Source organism: Coenobita brevimanus, chromosome 23 (genome assembly GCF_032717465.1).
Source record: "Coenobita brevimanus isolate Jiangsu-jjx chromosome 23, ASM3271746v2, whole genome shotgun sequence".
Lineage (NCBI taxonomy): Eukaryota > Metazoa > Arthropoda > Malacostraca > Decapoda > Coenobitidae > Coenobita > Coenobita brevimanus.
The window spans coordinates 52,074,322-52,097,717 of record NC_136976.1 but is presented as its reverse complement, the minus strand read 5'-3'; the positions used below and the strand labels follow the sequence as shown (position 1 = coordinate 52,097,717).

The window sequence follows — 23,396 nt, the reverse complement described above, 5'->3', positions numbered from 1 at the left end:
ATTATTATTATCATTATTATTATTATTATTATTATTAGTGGTAGGTGGGGAGCTCACCATCCACTCACTCGATGTAGTGCTACTCTCGGATGTCTGCCCTCTCCTCTCCTCCATCCTTCTTTCCTTCCATCCTCTTATGTCTTTCTTTCCTTCCTTCATTTGTTCCTTGTCATTCTGCCTACGAGTGACTTTACACTCCCTCTTCTGTCTTTCCTTCCTTCATTCTTTCCTCTTCCTTCTGCCTATTGGTGACTCTACACTGTGTGACAAGCCAAATGGTTTCCTGTACACCAGGAAACCATTTACTACGCTGGGTGGTAACCATACAACAAAATTTTGGCACCTGGTGGTGTAGTGGGTAATTATTGCGCTCCAACCGGATTGAGCCTGTGAAGGTTTATATCCAAGGGATGGTTGGGGTTGATTGGTCATGTAGTGCCACTCAGGGATGAGTGAGGCTGGTCACTCTCATCGTAAATGTCGGGACCAATTGCCTAGCCCCGGGCTCTTACGCTCCTCATGGGGCAATGTAGGATTGGATGATGGATGGATGGATTATTATTATTATTATTATTATCATCATTATCATCATCATCATCATAAATACTTTTATTATCATCACAATTTTTTGCCCACTTTCCCCTTCATTTTCTGAACTCTTCGCTTCATTTCGTCTTTTTAGTTTGCTTTCTCATTTTCTTCCTTGTCTTACTTAGTTTTCAGTGTAATTCTCTTTCATCTCACATTCCATATTTTTTCCCCTCTTTTACTTTACTTCACTCCTTGTATCGACGTAATGACGTGTCCCCCTCATACCCAGCCCGCGCTCCCTACCACACAACAATAAAGAAGAGGGAAGAACACAGAGTACACATAAAACACAGACAGCACGAAGCTTAACGATCAATAATGAGGATAAGTGCCCTGGCAAAGCTGATTATACCAGAGATGTAGTCAATGTATATGAAGAAAGAAGAGAAGAAAATGGAGGCTCTGTCGCATCTACCACACCCTCTGGCACACACACACACACACACAAAAAAAAGTGGGGGGAAAGGAAAAAGAAAACAGAAAGAAAAAAACTTAATTCTTATAATGAACAACATTAAAAAAAAAATTCATTGGAGATACAGAAGCAGGAAACACTGTAGCATGGTCTGTTTTACCTCTACAACGGTAACTATCAGTGCTTTGCCACACCCTTTACTGCCTCGGAGGACCCGTGCCGATGGATGGCCCGAGGCTAACAACGCTATCACTCACACACACACACACACACACACACACACACACACACACACACACACACACACACACACACACACACACACACACACACACACACACACACACACACACACACACACACACACACACACACACACACACACACACACACAGAGAGCTCTTCTAAACTGGGTGAGGGTAAAGGCCATTTGTCTCGTCAACTTCCCCTTACAGACTCCCGTCAAACTCTCTCATCTCCGCACTGTTGCATCCTTATCTTTCTCCTGTTGCTACGTCATTGATCACTGTTCTTTGGACTGTCTGTTTGCAGTCTTCCTGCATTACGGCGCTTGTAGCACCCGTCTGGCGGCGTAACATTACCCATTTTATGTCCAGCTCTAATGCAAGAGCTAACCGATAGTCTCAGTTTTTCATGTGTGCAACAGGTCAACTCTGAATCTATATTCTTCAGTCCTGTTTTTCCCTCTGTTTATGGCCCTCATTCTTTTAAATGCAATGTGTCCAGATATCTAGAAATGAACTAATCTTGAATTTGGCTCTCTTCTGTTTTGTTTTGTTTTTCATTGAAAAGATCAACTTTGCAGGCTTCTAGCCTGTGATCATTATTTTTCTTTGCATAAAAAGAATAATGAAAATGTATGAGTTGGCCTTACTCAACGACCTTGAAATTTAGCCAATTGTTTCAAAACTAAATCTGTTCATCTTTGACCAACACTTAGCCCTTCCACCAAGTTTGGTCATAGTCGAATTAAAATTGTTTGAACTATAAGGTCTAATGTCTGACTTTGCCCCGTGACCTTGGCCTTTGGTTGACTGTGTTCAGAACTCAGTTGCTGCATCCTTGCCATACCATAAACCTTCCCATCACGTTTGGTCTAAACTGAATAAAAACTGTTTCAGTAAACCTTTTCTGCAACCTTCATCTTTGATCTGTTGTTCTAACAAACAATAGTTCAATCTCTTGGCTGACCGTATACTCTTCCACCAAGGTTGGTCTAAACCAAATCAAGTTTTGTTTGAGTTATACGGTTCACACATGCACGCGTCCGCGTCACAACCCCGCGCTTGTGCACAGGTATAACAACAATAATGCCTCTGCTTCATGCCCGCCAGAGAGGTTAAAGAGCCTTCCTTTTGGGTTTTCCCATCCCACTGGACGTTGAAAATTAGTTTAGAAAAGTGAAAATAAGAATATTTAGGATCATCATCATCATCATCATCATCATTACTACTAACATTTTGGTATGGTACATTTTCTCACCGATACACACGACCGTCTTATCTATCAGTATTTGGCTGGAGGCGTGATGGTGGTGGCAACCTTGGGTGAACTCGGGACTGGGTGTTGGGGAACAGCACAAAATTAGCAACAACATTACGTGTAGAGAGATAACACGCAGTGATGTGGTGAACAGCTGTAAAAGGCTAGACTACCCAGGAGCATCAGGAGATGTAAATTAGAATGATAGTGGGAAAAAATACTGAGTAATGAAAGTGGAGGAAAAAATGTAGAGAGTAAGCAGTGATGCAGGTGGCTGACTGTGAACGCCTGGTGTGCCTGGCTGCGTCACAGTGGACTTTGATGGAAGGCTGCGGCTATCTTGAACAGGCCAGGAACGATTAGATACTTTTTTAAGGAGCCACACAGCTGAATAATTCATGTGACCTAGGCCACATTCACCAACTCCTTCCCACCCTCCCTCACCCTCATCCCCTCCTTCTTCACCCCAAGCCCTCTATCTTCATCCCGCTCCCTCCTGTCTCACTTCATTCCCTCCTGCTCACCCTTATCCCTTCCTGCCTCACCCCACCCTCTCCTGCCTCACCTCACCTTGTAAGGTCTCACCTCACCCTCTCCTTCCTCTTTCCTGCCTCATTCTGATGTCTATCTACCCTGTCTAACCCTCACCTACCTCACACTCTCCTTCACTCAACCTTCCCCTCCCAATCATCCCTGCCTCACCCTTTCATCCACCTGCCTCACTATCCTGCCTTTCCGTTTGGTCTCGCCTTCGTTGCCTTCCATTCACCCTTCTGTCCTCATTTACCCTCGTAGTGTTCTGGCCTAGCTCACCCTCTCTTGCCTCACCCTCACCTCTTCTCTGCAATACCATCACTTTTTCTTTGCCTCACTCTGCCACCAGCTCCTGCCTCACTCTGATGCCTTCTTAACCTACCACACTCTCTGCCTCACCCACACTCATCTACTCTCATTTGGTCCAGCCTCATCCTTCTTCCGGTTCTACTCACACTCTTCTCTGTCTCCCCTCAGTCCTTCCTTCCTTCCTTCCTTTCCTACTTTCTTTGTTTCTTCCTTCCTTCCTTCCTTCCTTCCTTCCTTCCTTCCTTCCTTCCTTCCTTCCTTCCTTCCTTCCTTCCTTCTCCCTTCCCCCTTTCAACCTCACCGGTATGCTTTTCTACTCTCTTCTCGTCTCTCCCAATTCTTCCTCAAGTTCAGACGCCAAAATCTTGTTCTTAGAATGATTTTTGATATGAAGAGATTTTGATTATGGCTGTCTGTTGTTCAGCTGTCTCTGGAGGATACAGTATTCGTGTCCTTTGGGCCTGACCAAAAGAACGCCACATCGATCCCATGCTGGGGCAGGAAACAGCATGAAGGTTTTTTATATTGTTGCAGCATTCTTAACGATACGATTCACTGACGCCAGAAAACACTTAAGCTAATACCATCCCACCAGCCGTGAATGGGACAGCCCTAGCATGTGCATTAACATAAGTATTAGACGGTGGATATTAGAGCTGCAAATGGTGACAAGTGATTGACACCAACTGTTGCACGCAGAAAGGCTGCCCTCAGAGAACAGACTGTCTGGTCTATGCCAAGAGTCCGATACAGTGTGTTAATCTTTTATTATATCTTCATATCCCACATTTACTGTAATTTTTATTTTATAGAGGTATACGTTTCTTTTGCTCATTTTATATACATACATACATACATACATATATATATAGATAGATAGATATATAGATACATACATACATACATATATATTATTTATGCACTGATCGTAGTATATATATATATATATATATAGATAGATAGATATATAGATACATACATACATACATATATATTATTTATGCACTGATCGTAGTATATATATATATATATATATGCACTGATCGTACATAAAGTAAAGACCATTATTCTTGTACATTCACGCTTTACTCCCTCTCCTCTCCTTGCCCCGCCCTTACCATGGTCCTCTCCCCAGATGTGGACTCCCTGGCCCCACCTGAGGGCCACGCTGGTGCTGCTGTGGACGCTGCTGATTCTGGTGCGGCGCTGCGGAGTGACCTGCAGGACCCCGAGGTGACCCCTGGCTTCTTCCAGGGGGACATGGTGGGCCTGACGCCAGAGGTGAGGCGGGAGGGCCACTCCATCTTTCCTCATTACTACGACCACCACCGGTTCAGATGCAGTATGTCGACTTGACGCGACATGAAAGGACTTTGATTTTTTTTTTAACCTTTGTCAGTGATAGGGTCACATCCATCGGACACTGCCTTTGATCATATATGACATCAGAACATATCTTCAATCAATACCCCCCCCCCTTTTTCCCCGAGGACATCTTATTTATTTCTGGTTCCTCTCAGACAATTTTATTCAGCTTACGGGAGACCTGTTGGGCAGAAGGGGTTAGGAACAGTCTTCAGTGGCCCCTTCATCCTGAGGAAGTATTTTTTTTATATTTTATTCTGGCAATCGCCAGACCATTTTATTCGTCTTGAAAACCTCTCAGGGTAAAGGAGTTAAGCACTTAATTTGTCAGAATTATGGATAAACAGGATAGGTGCACATGCGGTCCAACCACCGATTTTCACCATCCTTTCACCGATTAATTTTTATCTCTTGAGTTGAGTGAATTTTACTGACGTCTTTTCCAGTTAGTAAAGTATTAATCTGTATTAGAGAAACCGGTGCCATACCCGACCATCCAGCCTGCATCACTACCAGTGTGCTGTGGCGCCTCCTGCCTCACCCACCACATGACGCTGACCCTCGCTGGGAGGTTGGGGTATTCTAGCTAGACAATTGATGGTTATTTTTCAAGATGGATGGTCCTGAATTCTGAGTAGAAGCCGAAGTATCTCTGACTAAGTGTGTTGAAGAGCTCCAGATAATGGACCTAATCCAGTGTAGGTGAAAAGCGATAAGTTAGCTTTAGGCTTTACACCACGTTCTATGAACAGTTCAGCAGAGTTGAAACGCCACCACGATTGTCCTTATGTCCACTCCGGCGAGTTGCATCACACTGTGTGAAGAGTGTGGTGGGTGAGTGAAGCCTACACAGACCAGTATGGGAAAAAAAAAAAGTGATTATTAAATCAGCTATAATTTATAATCATCCTAATGCAGCCCAACGTATAAACTTGTGGTAGATATTAAAGGCATGGCTCCTCGATACCCGGGAACAATAATGAGAGGTAAAAGGAATGCCAGACACAGCCATTTTCCATTGTGTCATAAGAGTTACAAAGTCGTCTGTAACACAAGTTTTGGGCTGAAAGGTCACCACATCCACGCCAGTACAAGGAGAGAGTGTGTCCTGACGCCAGCTGACGCCCATCTTAGTGTGGTACAGAAACAGGAAGGCAATATGTGGATAACGTTCTGGCTACACCTTGGGATAACTGTGTCCATATTCTTTCATGATACATTAATCATTGCATGGTGTTGATGTTCCTAAGTCGAGATGAAGGAAGCAAGACATATGGCGTTAACTAACATCAAAATCTTCAAGTGAGGAAACACGCTATCCCTTCCAAGTCTCCTTCATGCTCATACGGATAAGACAAAGGAAACAGTTGAAGAACGGTGAACGCTAGAGTCCTTTTAACTGTAAATATATCAGAGTTATCATAAGTGCTTGACCAAGATGTAAGAAATATAAAAGGAGAACCAGAGACGCCACCTGTAGCTAATGTAACAGCACAAGACTCACCGGCACCAGCTTCCGTATCTTCATTCATTGTTGTTGTCATTCTAGTTACTCCATCCCGTCATTATGTTATGGATTAATTATACACACCTACTGAAAGGAAAATGAAGCTGAGAGTGTGGTTAATGACCCTTGAAAGAGAAGTTCAGCGTATGGGTAAAATCGTCCGTGACAGAATGTGAACAAAGACGACCCTAAATAAATAAATACATACATACATAAATAAAGTAGTCCTTGTTTTCAATTGGTTTTGGAGATTTTGTAACGCCTCTTCCCCATCGATTTAGTTACACATCATAACACTGCTCTTGTATGGTACTGATGTAAGCTGCTTCGGTATGAAGCTACTATACATATCATAAAAGAGAAAGTAAGGTGTGCGATGGTAATAAATCACTAACGAAAATATGCTACGAAGCCTCCAATGGCACCTAAAATCGGGCCACTTATGTTACCTACTCTCCCATCAGAATTTGGAGATGAACACCCGGGTGGCGCTCAAGTGGGAGGTGTTTCCTGAGCGTAAGTGGACCAACGCCACCGTGCCCTACCACATCAGTTCACTATACGGTGGGTGCAGGACGGTACGTGCTGGGTGTTGGTACCGTGGTTAGTCAATGCCCTAAGAAATGAAGACGAATATTGTTCTTTATAATTAAGGGCTGGAAAACAACTATCACAAACATGGAGGTGGCAGGGAGTTGTGTAGCGTTAAGTATTCAGTTAAATTAGACACACAAAAATTAAATTAAACGTTGCAGCATCTAACGTTTTCTTTACTTTTTGATAGTAGTCAGTGGTGTCTCTCTCGCCTTAACAATTCCCATTTAATTCGGGGGGGGGGGGATTTTTGTCGTGGTTTATTGTTTCTACATTTTTTTTTTATATAATTTTATTCTACATATACCAACTTTACTAGTCTAGGGGTAGAGGAAGCTACACAACCTCTTCAGTTCAGAAAATCTCTCCTATATTGACATTATTATTGTTATTACCGATGTAATTGTTATTATTACTACTCTATTTCCGGAGTTTTTTTTTTTTTTTTCTGTGGCTTCGTTACGTCCCCATATTTTGTCCCGGCAAGGATGCTGCACCGCACCAGTTCCCTTCCTTCCCATATACAGGATACAGGTGGCTTTACATTGAGTGACAAGCCAAATGGTTTCCTGCAAGCCAAGAAGCCATTTACAACACTGGGTGGTAACCATATAACCAAACCATACGTGCTCCCTACGTGTCAAGTGGATTGGTGGAGGGTTAGTGCCCCTCCCTGTAAAACAAATAACTCAGAGTCAAATGGCCACCCCTTACGGGATTATGGCGTCTGGCAATAGATAGATTCTTCTCGTTTTTCATACTAACGCTTGTTCCCATGGCATTACGACTTTATCTGTGGGCCTGTTGCCATGGATCGCACTGTTCATGTACAGTATCCTGCTAGGGCTGTACCTCGAGACTCCTTTCTCAGATGTTGGATTTATATCTGGAAGGCGATTTGAGAGAGAGAGAGAGAGAGAGAGAGAGAGAGAGAGAGAGAGAGAGGGACTGACTCCCGAAAAGGGCTTGGAATCTTCAGATGGCTAAACTACCATCTCAGTAAGGACACGTGTTCAATCCGGCATCAAACGCTGTTACGGTGGAGGGTAGGATAGACTCAGATGTGTCATGTAGCCAATTGGTCTATAATTCTTTCCATATGAGTTACAGGCTCAAGCAAATACATGTTTGTATTTACCTATACGAAACAAACTTCTGGAAATTCACGCATTTCTTGCAAATGTTGCTTTTCAAGTTACTGATGGTCTGTGAGACAATTTTTACTCCTTATTATTTAAGTAACTGAGTAGAAAAGATTTTGCATTAATTAATGCTAATAAGCAATTCCAGCAAATCACTATTTTTGCATATATTAACGTATTTAGTATAGACCTGTGTGTGAACAATATCCCGGTAGAACAGAGCAGATTCAAACCTCCCTGCCTCTCCACACTAGACACATCACTCCAGATAAAGGCCTCGTGATGTCATGCAGCCAGACGTGTACTCAGGCTTGGTTTTAGGTGCAGGCGGTACTATACCTCATACCAATTAATCCGGCCAGGCATGTATGGCAACACTGTTCCTGCCGAGATTCTGATTGGCTGGAGGTGTTTGTTCGATTTCGTTGTTGCTAAAACTGATACTCTTTTTTAATATCAGATATGATACTGAGTTTGTCGACAGTACAATCGTCAAAAGCAATAAGAAATCCGTTATATACTTATCAACAATGAAATTTTCGTAGGAAGATAGAGATATGAGTCAACAAAGTATTTTAACAGTCCAAGTCAAGGTCAGCATTCGAACAATTCCTTTAAATCTCCGACACTCCGTAATATAACAGAAAATTAAGGAAACCTGCTTAATCTAAGCGTTGGTATAACACACATTTAAATTTTAAGATCAGTCCGCACCCTTAAATCGTGCCACAACTCTGAATAATTAAAAATTCTAATGAAAAGACGAGTTCTGCGGGGAGGGAGGTTTGAAAAAATCGCGAGAAATCAAAGTAGGCTAAAGGAAAACTGTTTCATTATATATCCTCTATTATCACAGTACGGACTGATCTTAAAATTTAAATGTGTTATACCAACGCTTAGATTAAGCAGGTTTCCTTAATTTTCTGTTATATTAACGGAGTGTCGGAGATTTAAAGGAATTGTTCGAATGCTGACCTTGACTTGGACTGTTATAATACTTTGTTGACTCATATCTCTATCTTCCTACGAAAATTTCATTGTTGATAATTATATAACGGATTTCTTATTGCTTTTGACGATTGTATTGTCGACAAACTCAGTATCACATCTGATAACAAAAAGAGTATCGGTTTAAGCAACAACGAAATCGAACAAACACCTCCAGCCAATCAGAATCTCGGCAGGAACAGTGTTGCCATACATGCCTGGCCAGATTAATTGGTATGAGGTATAGTGACCCTCAGTCTTAGAGAGTCCCAAATTAAATGAATAAATAAATCATCACAAATTCCGTTCAGATCAAAGTGAAGGTGAATAGTAATAATGTAAAATAAACCATCTCGCTTGTCATATAGGCCTTGCCAGGAACTAAGGTCATTGGGAAAATAACTATGGACTGTTAATGGAAAATTATACTGAAATAAGATGCAAGTCGCTCCCGAGTCCATAGTTTTAAGCAATACTTGAAATGTACAGTGCTTGCTATCTGAAAAACTTTTTGGATACTCTAGCGATTTCGGGGGGATTACTCTAGCAGGATTTTAGTATACCTTTAATACCTACATAAATGGTGTATAAGCACTATTATAACGGATGACTTAATATTGTTGTAATCCTAAGGGGATTCAATGCCACAAGGCAAAGCGCAGGCTGGGTACTTTGTGTGTGTGTGTGTGGGGGGGGGCAAATATAATCCCGCCTCAGGCCCCTAGAAGGCTAGAACGGGCACTGTGTGCACTTACTGCTCGAAGCAGAGGCATGTAGCAGGTACAGTACTGCGTGTGCTGATCCAGTGGTTCCCAGCTTGTATTATAACGCTACAAAGTAGGTGTTGGGCCATTTAAATGGCCGGTAAAGCCTAAACGGGCAAAGGGGGAGAGAGTGCATAAGAAAAAAAAAAATCCAGTCAGTGGTTATATAGAGTAACATTCAAGAAGTACTGATAAGCTCTACGAAAAATGTATTACCTTTCCAAATACTGATATCAGTTATCTATAAAAATTCACACTTCTCCCTTTATAAAATATATTGATTTCGTTTATTTCATTAAAAGAAAATGCTGTGCCATCTACTTCCGTTTTCTGAAAAGCTGGTGTTATGGTGTTATCAGATTATTCATTCGTTGACTTAATGTTACAACTGTTTTCACCAACTGTAGTTTCATCACTGGGGTAATGTTATAGGCAGTACACGATATGAGGTATATGAAATGCATCAAGTTGTTAGCGGAACAGATTCTTGTGTGGAAATAGCGTGTTGTACCATAACTGATGATGCAGGTGCCAATAATCATCATCTTGAAATGGGTCGCCTCCCAGAGCTGATGTCGGCTGAGAACCACAATGTTAATTAGACGTCAAGGCTTTGTGGGCGTTACATGTATACTGGTAGAAGCCTGTAAGTGTTGTAATGATGTGCTGTGTTGCAGGGACGAGTGAGCGAGTGATGATCGAAACTGCCATATCAACACTGCGATTCCTGACCTGCATCAAGTTCGTGAACTGGGATAGAGTTACGCCAGACTACCTGTTCATCTATCCCGTCAAACACCCCAAGGGGTCAGTGACTCAAACACAACACACCTCACCCACCAAGCTGTCTGCTTCCTTTTTGCCCACCCTTTCTGCCTTTACTACTACTACTACTACTGCTACTACTACTACTACTACTACTACTACTAATAATAATAATAATAATAATAATAATAATAAGAAAATAATTATACACCCGCATATCGCTGAACAAGAGCAGGTGTTATTTTTTGGGATGTGTGTGTGTGTGTGTGTGTGTGTGTGTGTGTGTGTGTGTGTGTGTGTGTGTGTGTGTGTGTGTGTGTGTGTGTGTGTGTGTGTGTGTGTGTGTGTGTGTGTGTGTGTGTGTGTGTGTGTGTGTGTGTGTGTGTGTGTGTGCTAAATCATTAAACTTGGCGGAAGGATGGAGGGACAGCTCAAATAGAAACCTATTGTACGTGAGAACCATAGGTCAAAGGTCAAGGGTACAGGGCTAGGTCAAACGTTGACCAAACAAATCAAATGAAACAATTTCACCCAGGGTCGACCAAACCTTGGAAAATTATTGGCGGTAAGGTTGTAAAGGAGGTGCAAGGTAGGGCAGTGGATGTGGGGGTGGCTCTAATGAATGAAGGTGAGATGTGGAAGATTCCGCTGTTGCTGTTTGCTGATGATACAGTATTGTTGAGTGAAGATGAATGGGAGTTGCAAGGTTTGGTGAATGAATCTGGGATAGTGTGTAGGAAGAGGAATCTGAAAGTTAATATAAACAAGAGTAAAGTTATGGTGTTTGAGAGGAATGAAGTCACAGAGTGTGCAGTGAGGTTGGATGGTGAGGATATGGAGAATGTGAGTGCATTCAAGTACTTGGGTCGTGTGATGAGTAAGGATGGAACTTTGGGGGATGAATTGCATGAAAGGGTACAGCAGGGAAGGAAGGTTGTTGGTACACTGAAAGCAGTGATGAGAAATAGGGGGGTGAGTATGGAAGTTAAGAAGTCACTGCATGATAGTACTGTGATCCTTACCCCGACATATGGAAGCGAGGCGTGGACCTTGCAAGAGGGGAACAAGTCAAGAGTGAGAGCAGTGGAAATGAGTTACTTGAGAGAAGCATGTGGAGTGACGTGGGGGGACAGCTTGACGAATGAAGAAGTGAAGGAACGTTGTGGGGTGGATGTGGATGTGGTTGAGAAGATAAAGAGAAATACACTGAGGTGGTTTGGACATGTGGAGAGAATGGAGAATGAAAGACTGACTATAGTAGCCGCAGCGAGAAATGAACGCTGTGGTGGGGCAGCCGGGATGACCGGGGATTCCCCCACTGTAGCCATATCTACATGTCACCGACCATCGGCCACCGCTGCAGCCCCGCTCCATGATCCTTACCCTGTGTCTCTGGCTTTTCTCTTTCTCTCTCGGTTTCTATATAAACTGGTGTATTTCCGAAACTAATTATGAAATTATTATGACTTTTGTTCCACACCACCAATGAGGTAAAAATCAAGGAGAGTTTTCTGTATAAAGGTTTCCCCCCCCTCCTAAATGTGGCATATGAGCAGGGGAGTGCGGCCTTGCCGATACCTCCGCCTGACCTATAATTATACACTCGCCAGAACTGACCTGCCCTCAGACAAGGGGGGGGAAACCTTTATACAGAAAACTCTCCTTGATTTTTACCTCAGTGGTGGTGTGGAACAAAAGTCATAATAATTTCATAATTAGTTTCGGAAATACACCAGTTTATATAGAAACCGAAAGAGAAAGAGAAAGCCAGAGACACAGGGTAAGGATCATGGAGCGGGGCTGCAGCGGTGGCCGATGGTCGGTGACATCCTACCTCTATGGTCGGTGACATGTGGATATGGCTACAGTGGGGGAATCCCCGGATGACCGGCTGCCCCACCACAGCGTTCATTTCTCGCTGCGGCTACTATAAGAGGATGTATGTAGGTGAGGTGGAGGGAGGGAGAGGGAGGGGTAGACCGAGGATGAGGTGGAGAGATGGAGTTGAGAGGTATATGAGGGAGGGGGGAGTGAGCTGGGGGGAGAGTAGTCAAATGGTGGGTGGCAGAGCGACTTGGAGGCGTTTTGTTTGCGGCCACCCTTTGCGGGATTAGGGCGTCGGGCTATAGATAGATAGGTAGATAGATGGTATGAAGGACACCAGTTTTGAGAACAATCAAAGATCAAGGTCACAGGGCAAAGTTACTAGTGTTTGTTAACAGAGTAACTCAACAATTTTCATCTGATTGTAGACAAACTTGGTGGAAGGGTTGAGGTTTGGCCAAGGGATAATCTTTATTATATTTATTTAAGTTTAGGTCACTAGGTATAAGGTCAAGGGCAAAGGGCAAGGTTAAGTTAAAGAGTTTCTAAGAGATGTACACCAAACTTTGGGAAAAGGCCGAGAATAATCTGTCGAGGGTCAAGGTTACAAGGCGAGTTAAATATTCGGCCCGTAGATCAGTTGGTGGAGCCAGGGGTTGCGTTGCCTGAGTGTTCCTTCTATTAGTGTTATTATTACTAGTGTTGCTATTCTTCTTCTTCTTCTTCTTATTCTTATTCTTATTCTTATTATTATTAGTAGTATTATTTTATTATTATTATTATTTTTTTTCTTCTAGTTGTTGTTTCAAAGCATCACTACTTTTCCTTTCTCCTGTGCTCCCCTGCCCCACCTGTGCTGGGTCATGCAGTCAGATATTACAGTACAGCGCACAAGTTAGTATGAAGGACAATCATGGAGTTACTCAAAAAGAGATGCCAAGGTGTCACCAGGAAGTTACAGTATTAACAAGATGCAAAAGTAACGCCTGAGGCACATGAAATATATACTGTACTGTATCTTGTTTGCACCTTTCTTCGTCCTCTCGAGCCGCGCCACCCCTCCTCACTTGAACGCAGGTAATCACTCCATATCAGGGTTGAACAACTGCGGAGATACCCTTACATTTCGATGAATGTTCAGCCTCATCAACCAAAGCCACGAGACGGAGAAGTTACGGTGATCCAGCAGGCCGCAGCGGAATTAGCTGGATTGACAACTGTGGTATAGCTGCCCTCTGCTGTCCTGGCTACCACGATCTGTGTAGGGGTATGACCACACCACTTTCTCCCCTCACTTCCTGTTCCTACAGTAACAGCCAGAGACACGGGCAATATTTATTCCTTTCTAGAGGAGTTCTTGATATCTCATTGATAGAAATCAGCAAGTGAGTGACAGTCTCTGATTTTTTACTTCAGTAGTTCCAGTACATGCAGCAGTTACAACCTCTAATGTCGTTCACCCACTTCACACCCTGACTGCAGGAGTTTTTATTGCAGTGACTATTCAAGCATGCTTGTTGCAGTCCTTGTGCACACCAGCACTGCTGTTCAGATAACCAAAGAGATGTACACAAGATGCAACCACGCTATTCCACAGCCCTAGACTTTGACATGCTTTTGAGTCGTGAGACAGACTTTTCACCCCAACTCTTCTACAGCGGAGCTCACTGGTACTTTGCCAGCTTGCAGACACACATCTGATGGCAAGGGTTAAGAGTTACTCAGACTCTTGACTGCCTGTTTTATCATCATTATCAGCATATTTTCCATCATACTCTCACTGGGGACATGCAAAAGAGGAAGAAGGACCCTAAAGTACAGTCCCCTCCCTCCTGTGCTCTGGGTAGTACGAGTTACCTTGCAAAACAAGTTCCTCTCGGTCGGATGCTACATCTCTATGCCAATTCAAAGAACGGAATTTCCAGCCCCCTGCCCCCATTCATGTCCCTTTTAATTCCCTACGTGACAAACACACAGTACAAGAGAATAATTTACCTTTCTTGCTTCATATCAACTCGTAACCGTAAGAGAGACGGATGGTATTCTGTGTTATATTCAGGTATTATTTTGTGTGAAGTTTTTATTCAAAGACGTCAAGTATTTTATTCGATGCTATTAATTTTGTTGTTTGCTACATCAAAGCTCAAATACCTGAAGAGGAAAATTTCACTCTTAGTAATAGTAAGAAGTTTTGGGAGTAAAGCATAGGCTTGAAATAAAAAATCAGTACAGAAAGGGCTAGACTACTCTGAACGACGTACGGACAATAGTACATATGCATGCAGAAAGATCTTATTATATATATAAAGAAATATATCCCATTCAGTATATGTAGTCTAAACTTTGCTAAATCGTGTGATGATTAGCAATATTGAAATATTAACAGCATCATTTTACTAAAGGAGTTTATATCTAGTTTCATGATACTGCATCCACCCATCATCCCATCCTTATGTTCCAAAATAGAGATCCAGAAACAGGAACAGGCAAGCACAGAGCCTGGAATTACACCAACAGAGTGCCTAAGCAATGCAACACACTCCCATGTGCTCGACATTCAGATCTCCCTAATTCTCAGCTCCACCTTACAGGCCTAACGTTTCATACACACACACACACACACACACACACACACACACACACACACACACACACACACACACACACACACACACACACACACACACACACACACACAAATGTCCTTCATAATATATCACTTCGATGAAGAGTAAGAGTAGTGTCTTACAGGTCTTTCATTTGGTTGATTAATTGATTTGTTGACTGACTGACTGACACATGAATTGAATGACTGACAGATTGAGTGACATACGGACAGATCTCAGAGTTAAAGTAAATCGGTGAGTCTGATGATGAAGAAATGAAGATCACTCATTTTTGTTCAGTAAATAATTGAGTTTTGCGACGAATAATTACAGTACAGTCAGTATGATAGAGGTGTCAATAAATGCATAGTGTTGCTGTTCACGACTACGTTTAATGTACTGCAGATGTTGCAGATAGACACACAAGTCACTAAATTTTCCTAAGTAAATTAGTGAGTTTTTGGGGGGAGTAAGTTTAGTGTGTTGCAGGTGCTGGTGGTACGTGGGTGAGTCAGTGTAGTGTGTTGCAGGTGCTGGTGGTACGTGGGTGAGTCAGTGAAGCGTATTGCAGGTGCTGGTGGTACGTGGGTGAGTCAGTGTGGTGTGTTGCAGGTGCTGGTGGTACGTGGGTGAGTCAGTGAAGCGTATTGCAGGTGCTGGTGGTACGTGGGTGAGTCAGTGTGGTGTGTTGCAGGTGCTGGTGGTACGTGGGTGAGTCAGTGAAGCGTATTGCAGGTGCTGGTGGTACGTGGGTGAGTCAGTGTGGTGTGTTGCAGGTGCTGGTGGTACGTGGGTGAGTCAGTGAAGCGTATTGCAGGTGCTGGTGGTACGTGGGTGAGTCAGTGTGGTGTGTTGCAGGTGCTGGTGGTACGTGGGTGAGTCAGTGAAGCGTATTGCAGGTGCTGGTGGTACGTGGTTGAGTCAGTGTGGTGTGTTGCAGGTGCTGGTCGTACGTGGGTCGTCGCGGTGGGCAGCAGTTGTTGTCGCTGCAGCAACCCAGCTCCCACTCCAAGGGGTGCTTCAGCTCCCTCGGCAAGCCCATACACGAGCTGCTTCACGCCCTTGGCATCTTCCACGAGCAGGCCAGACCCGACAGGGATGAACACGTCACCATCATCACCGAAAATATTGTCCCTTGTAAGTTACCGGAGCATAGTGTCCCATACCAACATATACTAACACTCACAGGAGCATAGTAACACACACAGGCACACAGAAAAGTGCACACACACACACACACACACACACACACACACACACAGTTTAAGAGACTTAAGCTATGAAGAAAGACTCGAAAAATTAAACCTACCAACATAGCACGAGAGAGGGAAAAGAGGAGACATGATTATGTATTATAAATGCATCACAGGATAAGAGAAAATGGACGTAAATGAATATATAACCAATGGGGACGCAACATAAAGGGGACACTTTAGAAACTGGACAAAGAGAGAGGTGATAAGGGCGTTAAGGAAATTCAGTTTCCCAAATAGAGCAGTTGATCAGTGGAATGTACTACCGAATGAAATAGTGTGTGCCAAAACAATTCATAAATTCAAAGATATGTATGATGAAAATGGTTCAAAACACGGGACAGTACGAGCTTGACTCATTCATGTAAAGACAAAACTAGGTAAGAACACACACACACACACACACACACACACACACACACACACACACACACACACACACACACACTATCATACAAGTATTCAGTACCACGTACGCACACAGTAATGCAGAACACGTAAGTACACACACACACACATGTACACAATATGACCCAGGCACACATTATCCCATACTCGCACAGTACACAGTATCGCACACACATATAGTACATTGTAACACACATGCAGTATGCACACACAGTGACACACGTACACAATATCACACACGGACCTGTAACAACTAATGGAGCGGTGGAGGCAGGGTAATAACAGAAAATTAATATGGATAAGGGAGTGCTGGAGACAGAGATGATCAGAATGTTACGGAATAAAGAAAACGTAGTGGGGGATACCAGTGCAGATTATCTTTGTAACTGCCGAGAAAGGCCTGGTGACACGGGTTAGACAGAAAGATGAGATAGAAAGGCTGAGAGAAATATTAAGAGTAGATTCATGATGAGGAGAAAGCATGGAAAAAAGAGACAGAGGAAATTAGTAGGGTGAGACGAGGCAGATGGGAGTAAAATTTAGGACGGAAAGCATGGTAGAAAGAAATATTGTGTATCGTTGAACTGAAGGCTAAGTGTGAGGAAATGATAATAAGGAATGACTTAAACGAGAAAGATAGAAACTAAAGTCACCACAGAAATAGGCTAGAGAGAGAGAGAGAGAGTATGAGGGTCTTTTGTTGGTAATATTTTGGACGCTCTCTCTCTCTCTTTCTCTGTCTCCTCCCACAGCCCCTCTCCGTCTCACCTTTTCCCTCCCTATCTCTCCTCTCCTCACCTACCACTCCAGTATGATACCTACTCACTCATTCTCTCGTCATAATCTGCAGTTCCTCCTTCAATGTTCTCTCCTCTTCATATTTCCTTTCCTTCCTCCCTCCCTTCCTCCCTCTACTCTCTTTCTTCCCCCCTCTCTGTCTGTCCTCCCATCCTCTCTCACACTCGACTTCCTGTCCATTACCTCTTATAGTTCCTCCTTAATACTCTTTCCCTCCCTATGTCTCCCTCCCTCCTTTCGTCTCTCCTTCCCCACTTCACCCCCTCTCCTCTCCCACCACTCTAGTCCCTTTATAAAGAACTCTGCGCAACGTCACACTAGACTAAAAGTGGCTAACATGCGAGCAGCTTTTGTGAGGCAAAACGGCTAGCAGAGTCGAGAGTCCGTCACACTCGTGTGTTTTTGTGAGCCCAAACTAAGTGTCGTCTTCTTTGGCGCCTTGTGGTCATTTGTAAACAAACCACCACGGCGTACCCACTCCCTTTTCCTCAGTTTCTGTAACCGCTTCACGTACTTTAGCAACCCCAGAGCCACAAAGCAGTCTACTAGAGTTTTCCTTGCTGCAGGATCCACATCGAAATCTGATTTCTACTTGTTGTTTGGAGACAAAACAGACAGCCTCCGCGGCTGGTCACCCGAGTGTCCGAATATTTATTTCGTGTTACAAGAAAAAAATTAAAATGAATAAAAACCACAAAAATTAAATTGTACTTACTTAACAACTTTTGTTAAAGTTTCCTTCTGTGAATAACAGAATATTTTCTCTCCAATAACAATATTAATATAGTCTCATTTGAGTTCTAATCTCACCAACAAGCTGTGAGCGAGAATTGTTATCCATTTCGCCTCGCAAACGAAATCTCGCTCCCCGTGAGTCAGTTTGGCCAGCGGGTCGCAAAACTGCTAGAATGTTAACCACTTTTGTCCCAGTGTAGTTCCTCCTGTGCTGTCTTTTCCTCTCCAGCTTCTTCGCTCCCTCTCCCCTCCCTCCCTCACTCTCCCTTCCCCCTATCCCTCTACTCGACTACCTCTGTCATATTTATTACTCCTCCTCTTTTTTTTTTTCTTTGTATTATTTTTCCCTTTCCTTATCCTTTTACCTCCCTCTCACCCTCTGTGCTTCTTCCCTCCCCTCCTCCTCTCCCTCTCCTTCCTACATCCTTCTTATAACCGTGTCTTTTATATTCTCCTTCCTTTTTGTCCCACTCTTTCTCTCCTGTCCCTCTACCTCCCTCATGCTTCTTACCTCCTGCCTCCATCCACAGCCACATTATCATCAGATCGATGACGGATATTTTTTAATGGTCTTTTCTCCTCTTTTTATTTTGTTTCTTGCTGTCTCCATACGATTTCATTCACCGTTTCATTGCCTCTCTTTTCTTCACTTTTCCTTCCTTGTTTTTTTCTCTTCACTTCCACTACTCTTCCTCTCTCCTTCACCGTCATCGGAAGTGCAGTCAGCTTCCCCTGACAGACTCGTCCCGTTTCTTCTGGTGCTCCTTATCCATATCTCTCCTACAGCTTTACTTTTATTATCCTGTTTTCTGCTCACATGGCTCTGTTGCTGTTTGCTCCTCGATAAAGCTGAACTGATCGCTCAGATTTTTGCCTGTAACCCTTTTGCGGATGATTCCGATGCTGTTTCTCCATTTCCTTCCCTCTTTGACTTTTTCATGGCTTACATTAAGATATCTTCAAAATACGTGCGTCCTGCCTTACTATGCTTCAGGGCTGTTCATCCATATGTCCTGATGGGCCACTCTTGTTGCTCTCAAAAACTGTGTTTCCGTGCTAATACTTTGCTTCGGCAACACTTTTCGTGTTTCTCTGTAAACTTATGTTTCCTTCAAACTTGAAGATTAATACTGCCCGTATAGGTTCCATGGGGGTCTTTCACTGGTAATTTCTTGCCTTCGTTTTGGTCGTCTTCATATCGGAATATCGATTAAACCATTGTTGTTGTGCTAGACTTTTCAAAAGCCTTCAGCAAAGTTTGATTTAAAATTGTCCAGTCTTTGATATTCAAGCTACACTCTTATGATGTCAGTCCTCTCGTCAATGTCTGCATCTTAAGTTTCCCTTCTAGATGTTCTGTAGTTGCTGCTGTAGGCGGCCAATTTCACTAAAGCTATCTATTGTGGAGGTCTCAAGGTTCTGTACTTTCATCCAGTCTTCCTCCTACGCAGCAACGACCTCCTGAGATGTCACTGATGAAACGCCTAACTCCTGAACGGTACATATTATCTAAATGAAATCCTGTTGGTGTTAGTGGCCCAGAATCTCAATTCTATCATCTCTCAGTTCACCACAACTTTCCATAATGCCATACCTTGACCTTCAGCGGTATAACTCAGTCCTTCATCGTCTCCTAATATCCTCAGTGTCTCTGTTTCTTGTGATTTATTTTGGAAAGATATCAGTACTTCTCTTGATAAATCACCTCCAGAGATTACAATAGTGTGCTGAGCCGACTGCTGAAGCATCTTGAAATACTGTGAATCAATCCCAATACTGGTACCTTTTTGCTCAACTAACTCTGAATGGGACAACTTTTGTAGACTTATAGCTTTAGGTTATTTCCTCGCTAAAATCTCTCTCTCTCTCTCTCTCTCTCTCTCTCTTTCTTCCGAATCAACACTAACCTCCTCCACTTCAAGTAGCCTATACAGTTTCAGAAAATTACCTCCCTCCGTGCTTCCCTCCCCCCGTCCGTTCCTCTCTCTTCTTCCTCCCTGTCTCCTTCCTTCCCTTCCTTTCCTACCCCTTCTTCATTACCTCCGTCTCTCCCTACCGTTCCTTCCCCTTCCCCCTCCCTGTCTCTGTCCCTCCCAACCTTTCCTTCCCTTTCTCTCTCCCTCCCTACCTTTCCTCCCTTTTCCCCCTCTCTGTCTCCATCCCTCCCTTCCTCTCCATAGCCTTCTCTCTCATTGTCTCCCTCCCTTCTTCCTTACTTTTCCTTCTCCTTTTCATTCCCTGTCTCGCTCCCTCCCTCCTTCCCTTTCCTTCCCTTTTCTCTCCCTGTCTCCCTCCCTCTCTTCCTTCACTTACCCTTCTTCGTTCCCCTCTCTCTCCCTTCCTACCTTTCCTTCCCCTTCTCCTTCATTGTCTCCCTCCTTTTCTACATTCCCTTCCCTTTCTCTCTCCCTGTTTCGCTCCCTCCCTACCATTCCTTGCTCCTTTTCCCCTCTGTAACTCCCTCTCTTCCTACCTCCCTTTTTTTCCGTGTATTTTCCCCCTTCTCTCCCTTACTGCATCAGCTTTCCTCCCATTCTTTCTTTTGCTTCTCTCCATATTTCCTTCTTTCCCTACCTCTCTCCTTCTTCTTACCATCTTCCCTGTTGTTCCCTCTCAGCTTTCCTCCATACCTTTATTATTACCTCCAGCCTTCCACCCAGCCCTGTCTCCTTCCCACTTCTTCCCCCACCCACCTGTTTCCTCTCTCTTCTTCATTCACTCATACTTTCCTCCCTGCCTCCCTCTCTCACTTTCCTCACCTCACCTCCCTGCGTCTGCCTCTTACAGATTACATCCACAACTTCAACAAGCTCAGCGCTGACAACACCACCTTCCCCTACCCCTACGATTACTCCTCCGTCATGCACTACGGCAGCGACTTCTTCAGGTGAGAGAGAGAGAGAGAGAGAGAGAGAGAGTGTGTGAGAGAGAGAGAGAGAGAGAGAGTGATTCAGATTGTAACTCTTGTGTAGTATGCTTCGCATATATGCTGAAATGTCATTACATACACGTTGTACTATATTGTATATACCGTACAGTATATACCCTGTATATCTGTCTGTCTATTTATCTATTTATCTATCTATCTATCTATCTATCTATCTATATTCCTCTCTTAATGACTAAGAGTAGCACACAGACACAGAGACACACACACACACACACACATCACTGTAGCACTACACATACACATTCCTACCGCTGTGCACTCCATGCTAAACCTACCAACCAACCCACACCCTATCAAGGCACCTAGCCGCCTCATTCTTAGCTGGGGAAAAGGGTAAAAATGCTGATGCTGATGATGCTGAAGCTGATGATGATGACTAGCCCTACAAACTTCCCCACACCAACCAACTCACACTGTGCCTCGCCTTCCAGCTACTACCGTGGTCTGCCTACCATCGTCCCCAAGAAGGCCGGTGCCACGATAGGTCAGCGTGTGATGCTCAGTAAGCTGGACTGCATCAAGCTGAACGACGTCTATGGCTGCCTGGACGACCCGGACGACAGGCTGAAATACACCACTTTCTGCAACTTTATGGGCATCGAGTAAGGGGGTTATCTGGGCCCCTTGGCGGTGTGTGTCACTTGTTTAGAGGCTTTATATGGCTTCCAGGAGCTTTGTGTCTCCAATGGCTTTCAGAGGTTTTACTCTGGTTTTGGAGGTCTGTAGGTCGGTTTGCGTGAACTACCTCAACGAGTCTATTAATGTCAGTCTTAAATACATCTTCTTCTTGCAATTCTGCGGGGTCAGAGGAAGGTTGTTATGAAGTATGTGATAGTTTTAGCTGAGGTGAAGGGTGTGAGTCGATTTTCAGGGATTTGTATGCTCTCCTGAGGGCTTTAAGTGCATTTTTAAGGTCTTTGTGTAGTTCTCCAAGGGCTTTGAGTATTTTACGGGTTTTATCATTCCTATGGGCATTTTTGAGCTCCTGGGGATTTTATTTGGGCGTTAAGGTCTTTATCTGATCTCCTGAAAACTTTTATGCATTTCAGGGGTTTGGGTTCATGGGGATTTGTTTGGGTTCCTTTGGGTTTTAGTGGTTTATTTGAGTTCCTTTGGGTTTATTTGGGTTTTAGATGCCTGATTTAGGTTCCTTGGGGTTTTATTCGGTTTTAGAGGCTTTTTTGGGGTTTTAGGAGCTTTATTTGGGTTCCATGGGGTTTGTTTGTGTGCCAAGAGATTTATATGGGCTCCTTTGGGTTTATGAAGGAAACTGGGGCTTTATATGTCATTATTATAGTTCATGTTGACTTCGAGAGTTTTAGGTAAATTTCTAGAAAGATTATATCTCTCCTAGGGGCTTTACCTGAGCTCCTGGTTGAATTTTGATTTCCAGGGTCTGTCATTGGGCTTCCAGAGATGTTGGGTTCCAGAGTCCTGGGTCTGTCATTGGGTTTCCAGGGGCTTTAAGTTGGTTTCCAGGGTCTTTAAATTGGTTTCCAGGTCTTTATGTCAGTTTCCAGAGGCTTTAGGTTGATTTCCAGAGATTTAGAAGGGTTTCCAGGGTCTAAGTTGGTTTCCAGGGTCTTTCAGTTGGTTTCCAGGGTCTTTAAGTTGGTTTCCAAGATCTTTAAGTTGGTTTCAGGGTCTTTAAATTGGTTTCAGGGTCTTTAAATTGGTTTCAGGGTCTTTAAATTGGTTTCAGGGTCTTCAAGACGGTTTCAGGGTCTTTAAGTTGGATTCAGGGTCTTCAAGTTGGTTTCCAAGGTCTTTAAGTTGATTTTGAGGGGCTTTAAATTAGTTTCCAGGGTCTATAAATTGGTTTCCAGGGGCTTCAACTTGGTTCCCAGGGGCTTTCCAGGGGGTTTGTGTTGATCCTTCGAGCCGTTTATTATGATGTCGCCTTCTATGTTTTATTGTTACTGCCACCCATCGATTTTACTCGGATCAGGTGGGGCATAACACCCTGAAGGGGTTAATGGAGATGTACAGTATATGTTTTTTCTCTCTCAGGTGCCTCTCCTAAGCTGAATAAAATCGTCTGGAGGCAACAAGAATAAAACAACAAGAAACTTCGTGGTACTGAAGAGATGACCTGTGCCATGTAAATAAACCGATTGATAGATTTCTTTTGGTTCCTTGGGTTATCTTTACGCAAAGTCTACAAAACGATAAGCTCTTTGTACAGTCTATTAGGTTACTCCCACACACTTTTTAAGCTTAGGAGAACACCTGGGTAATTAGGTGTTAATGAGGTTTATATAAAACCACCTCAGTTCGAGAAGTCTAAGATAAAAGAGACTTCATCGTACTGAAATTCTGAACTCTGGGGTCGGGTGTCGGGTGGTA

The 23,396-nt window shown here is 43.5% G+C and overlaps 1 protein-coding gene across 1 annotated transcript in view; it reads left to right on the top strand.

Moving 5' to 3' along the window:
• The window catches only part of LOC145392707 (hatching enzyme 1.2), a 45,752-nt gene extending 24,096 nt beyond the window's left edge, over window positions 1–21,656 (top strand). Inside the window, exons 3-8 of the mRNA XM_080267011.1 lie at window positions 4,488–4,633; window positions 6,689–6,788; window positions 10,389–10,518; window positions 15,847–16,043; window positions 20,888–20,987; window positions 21,482–21,656. Of these exons, the coding sequence (XP_080123137.1) occupies window positions 4,488–4,633; window positions 6,689–6,788; window positions 10,389–10,518; window positions 15,847–16,043; window positions 20,888–20,987; window positions 21,482–21,656 (848 nt within the window). The remainder of the gene's footprint in view (window positions 1–4,487; window positions 4,634–6,688; window positions 6,789–10,388; window positions 10,519–15,846; window positions 16,044–20,887; window positions 20,988–21,481) is intronic.
• Window positions 21,657–23,396: the final 1,740 nt, after the last annotated feature.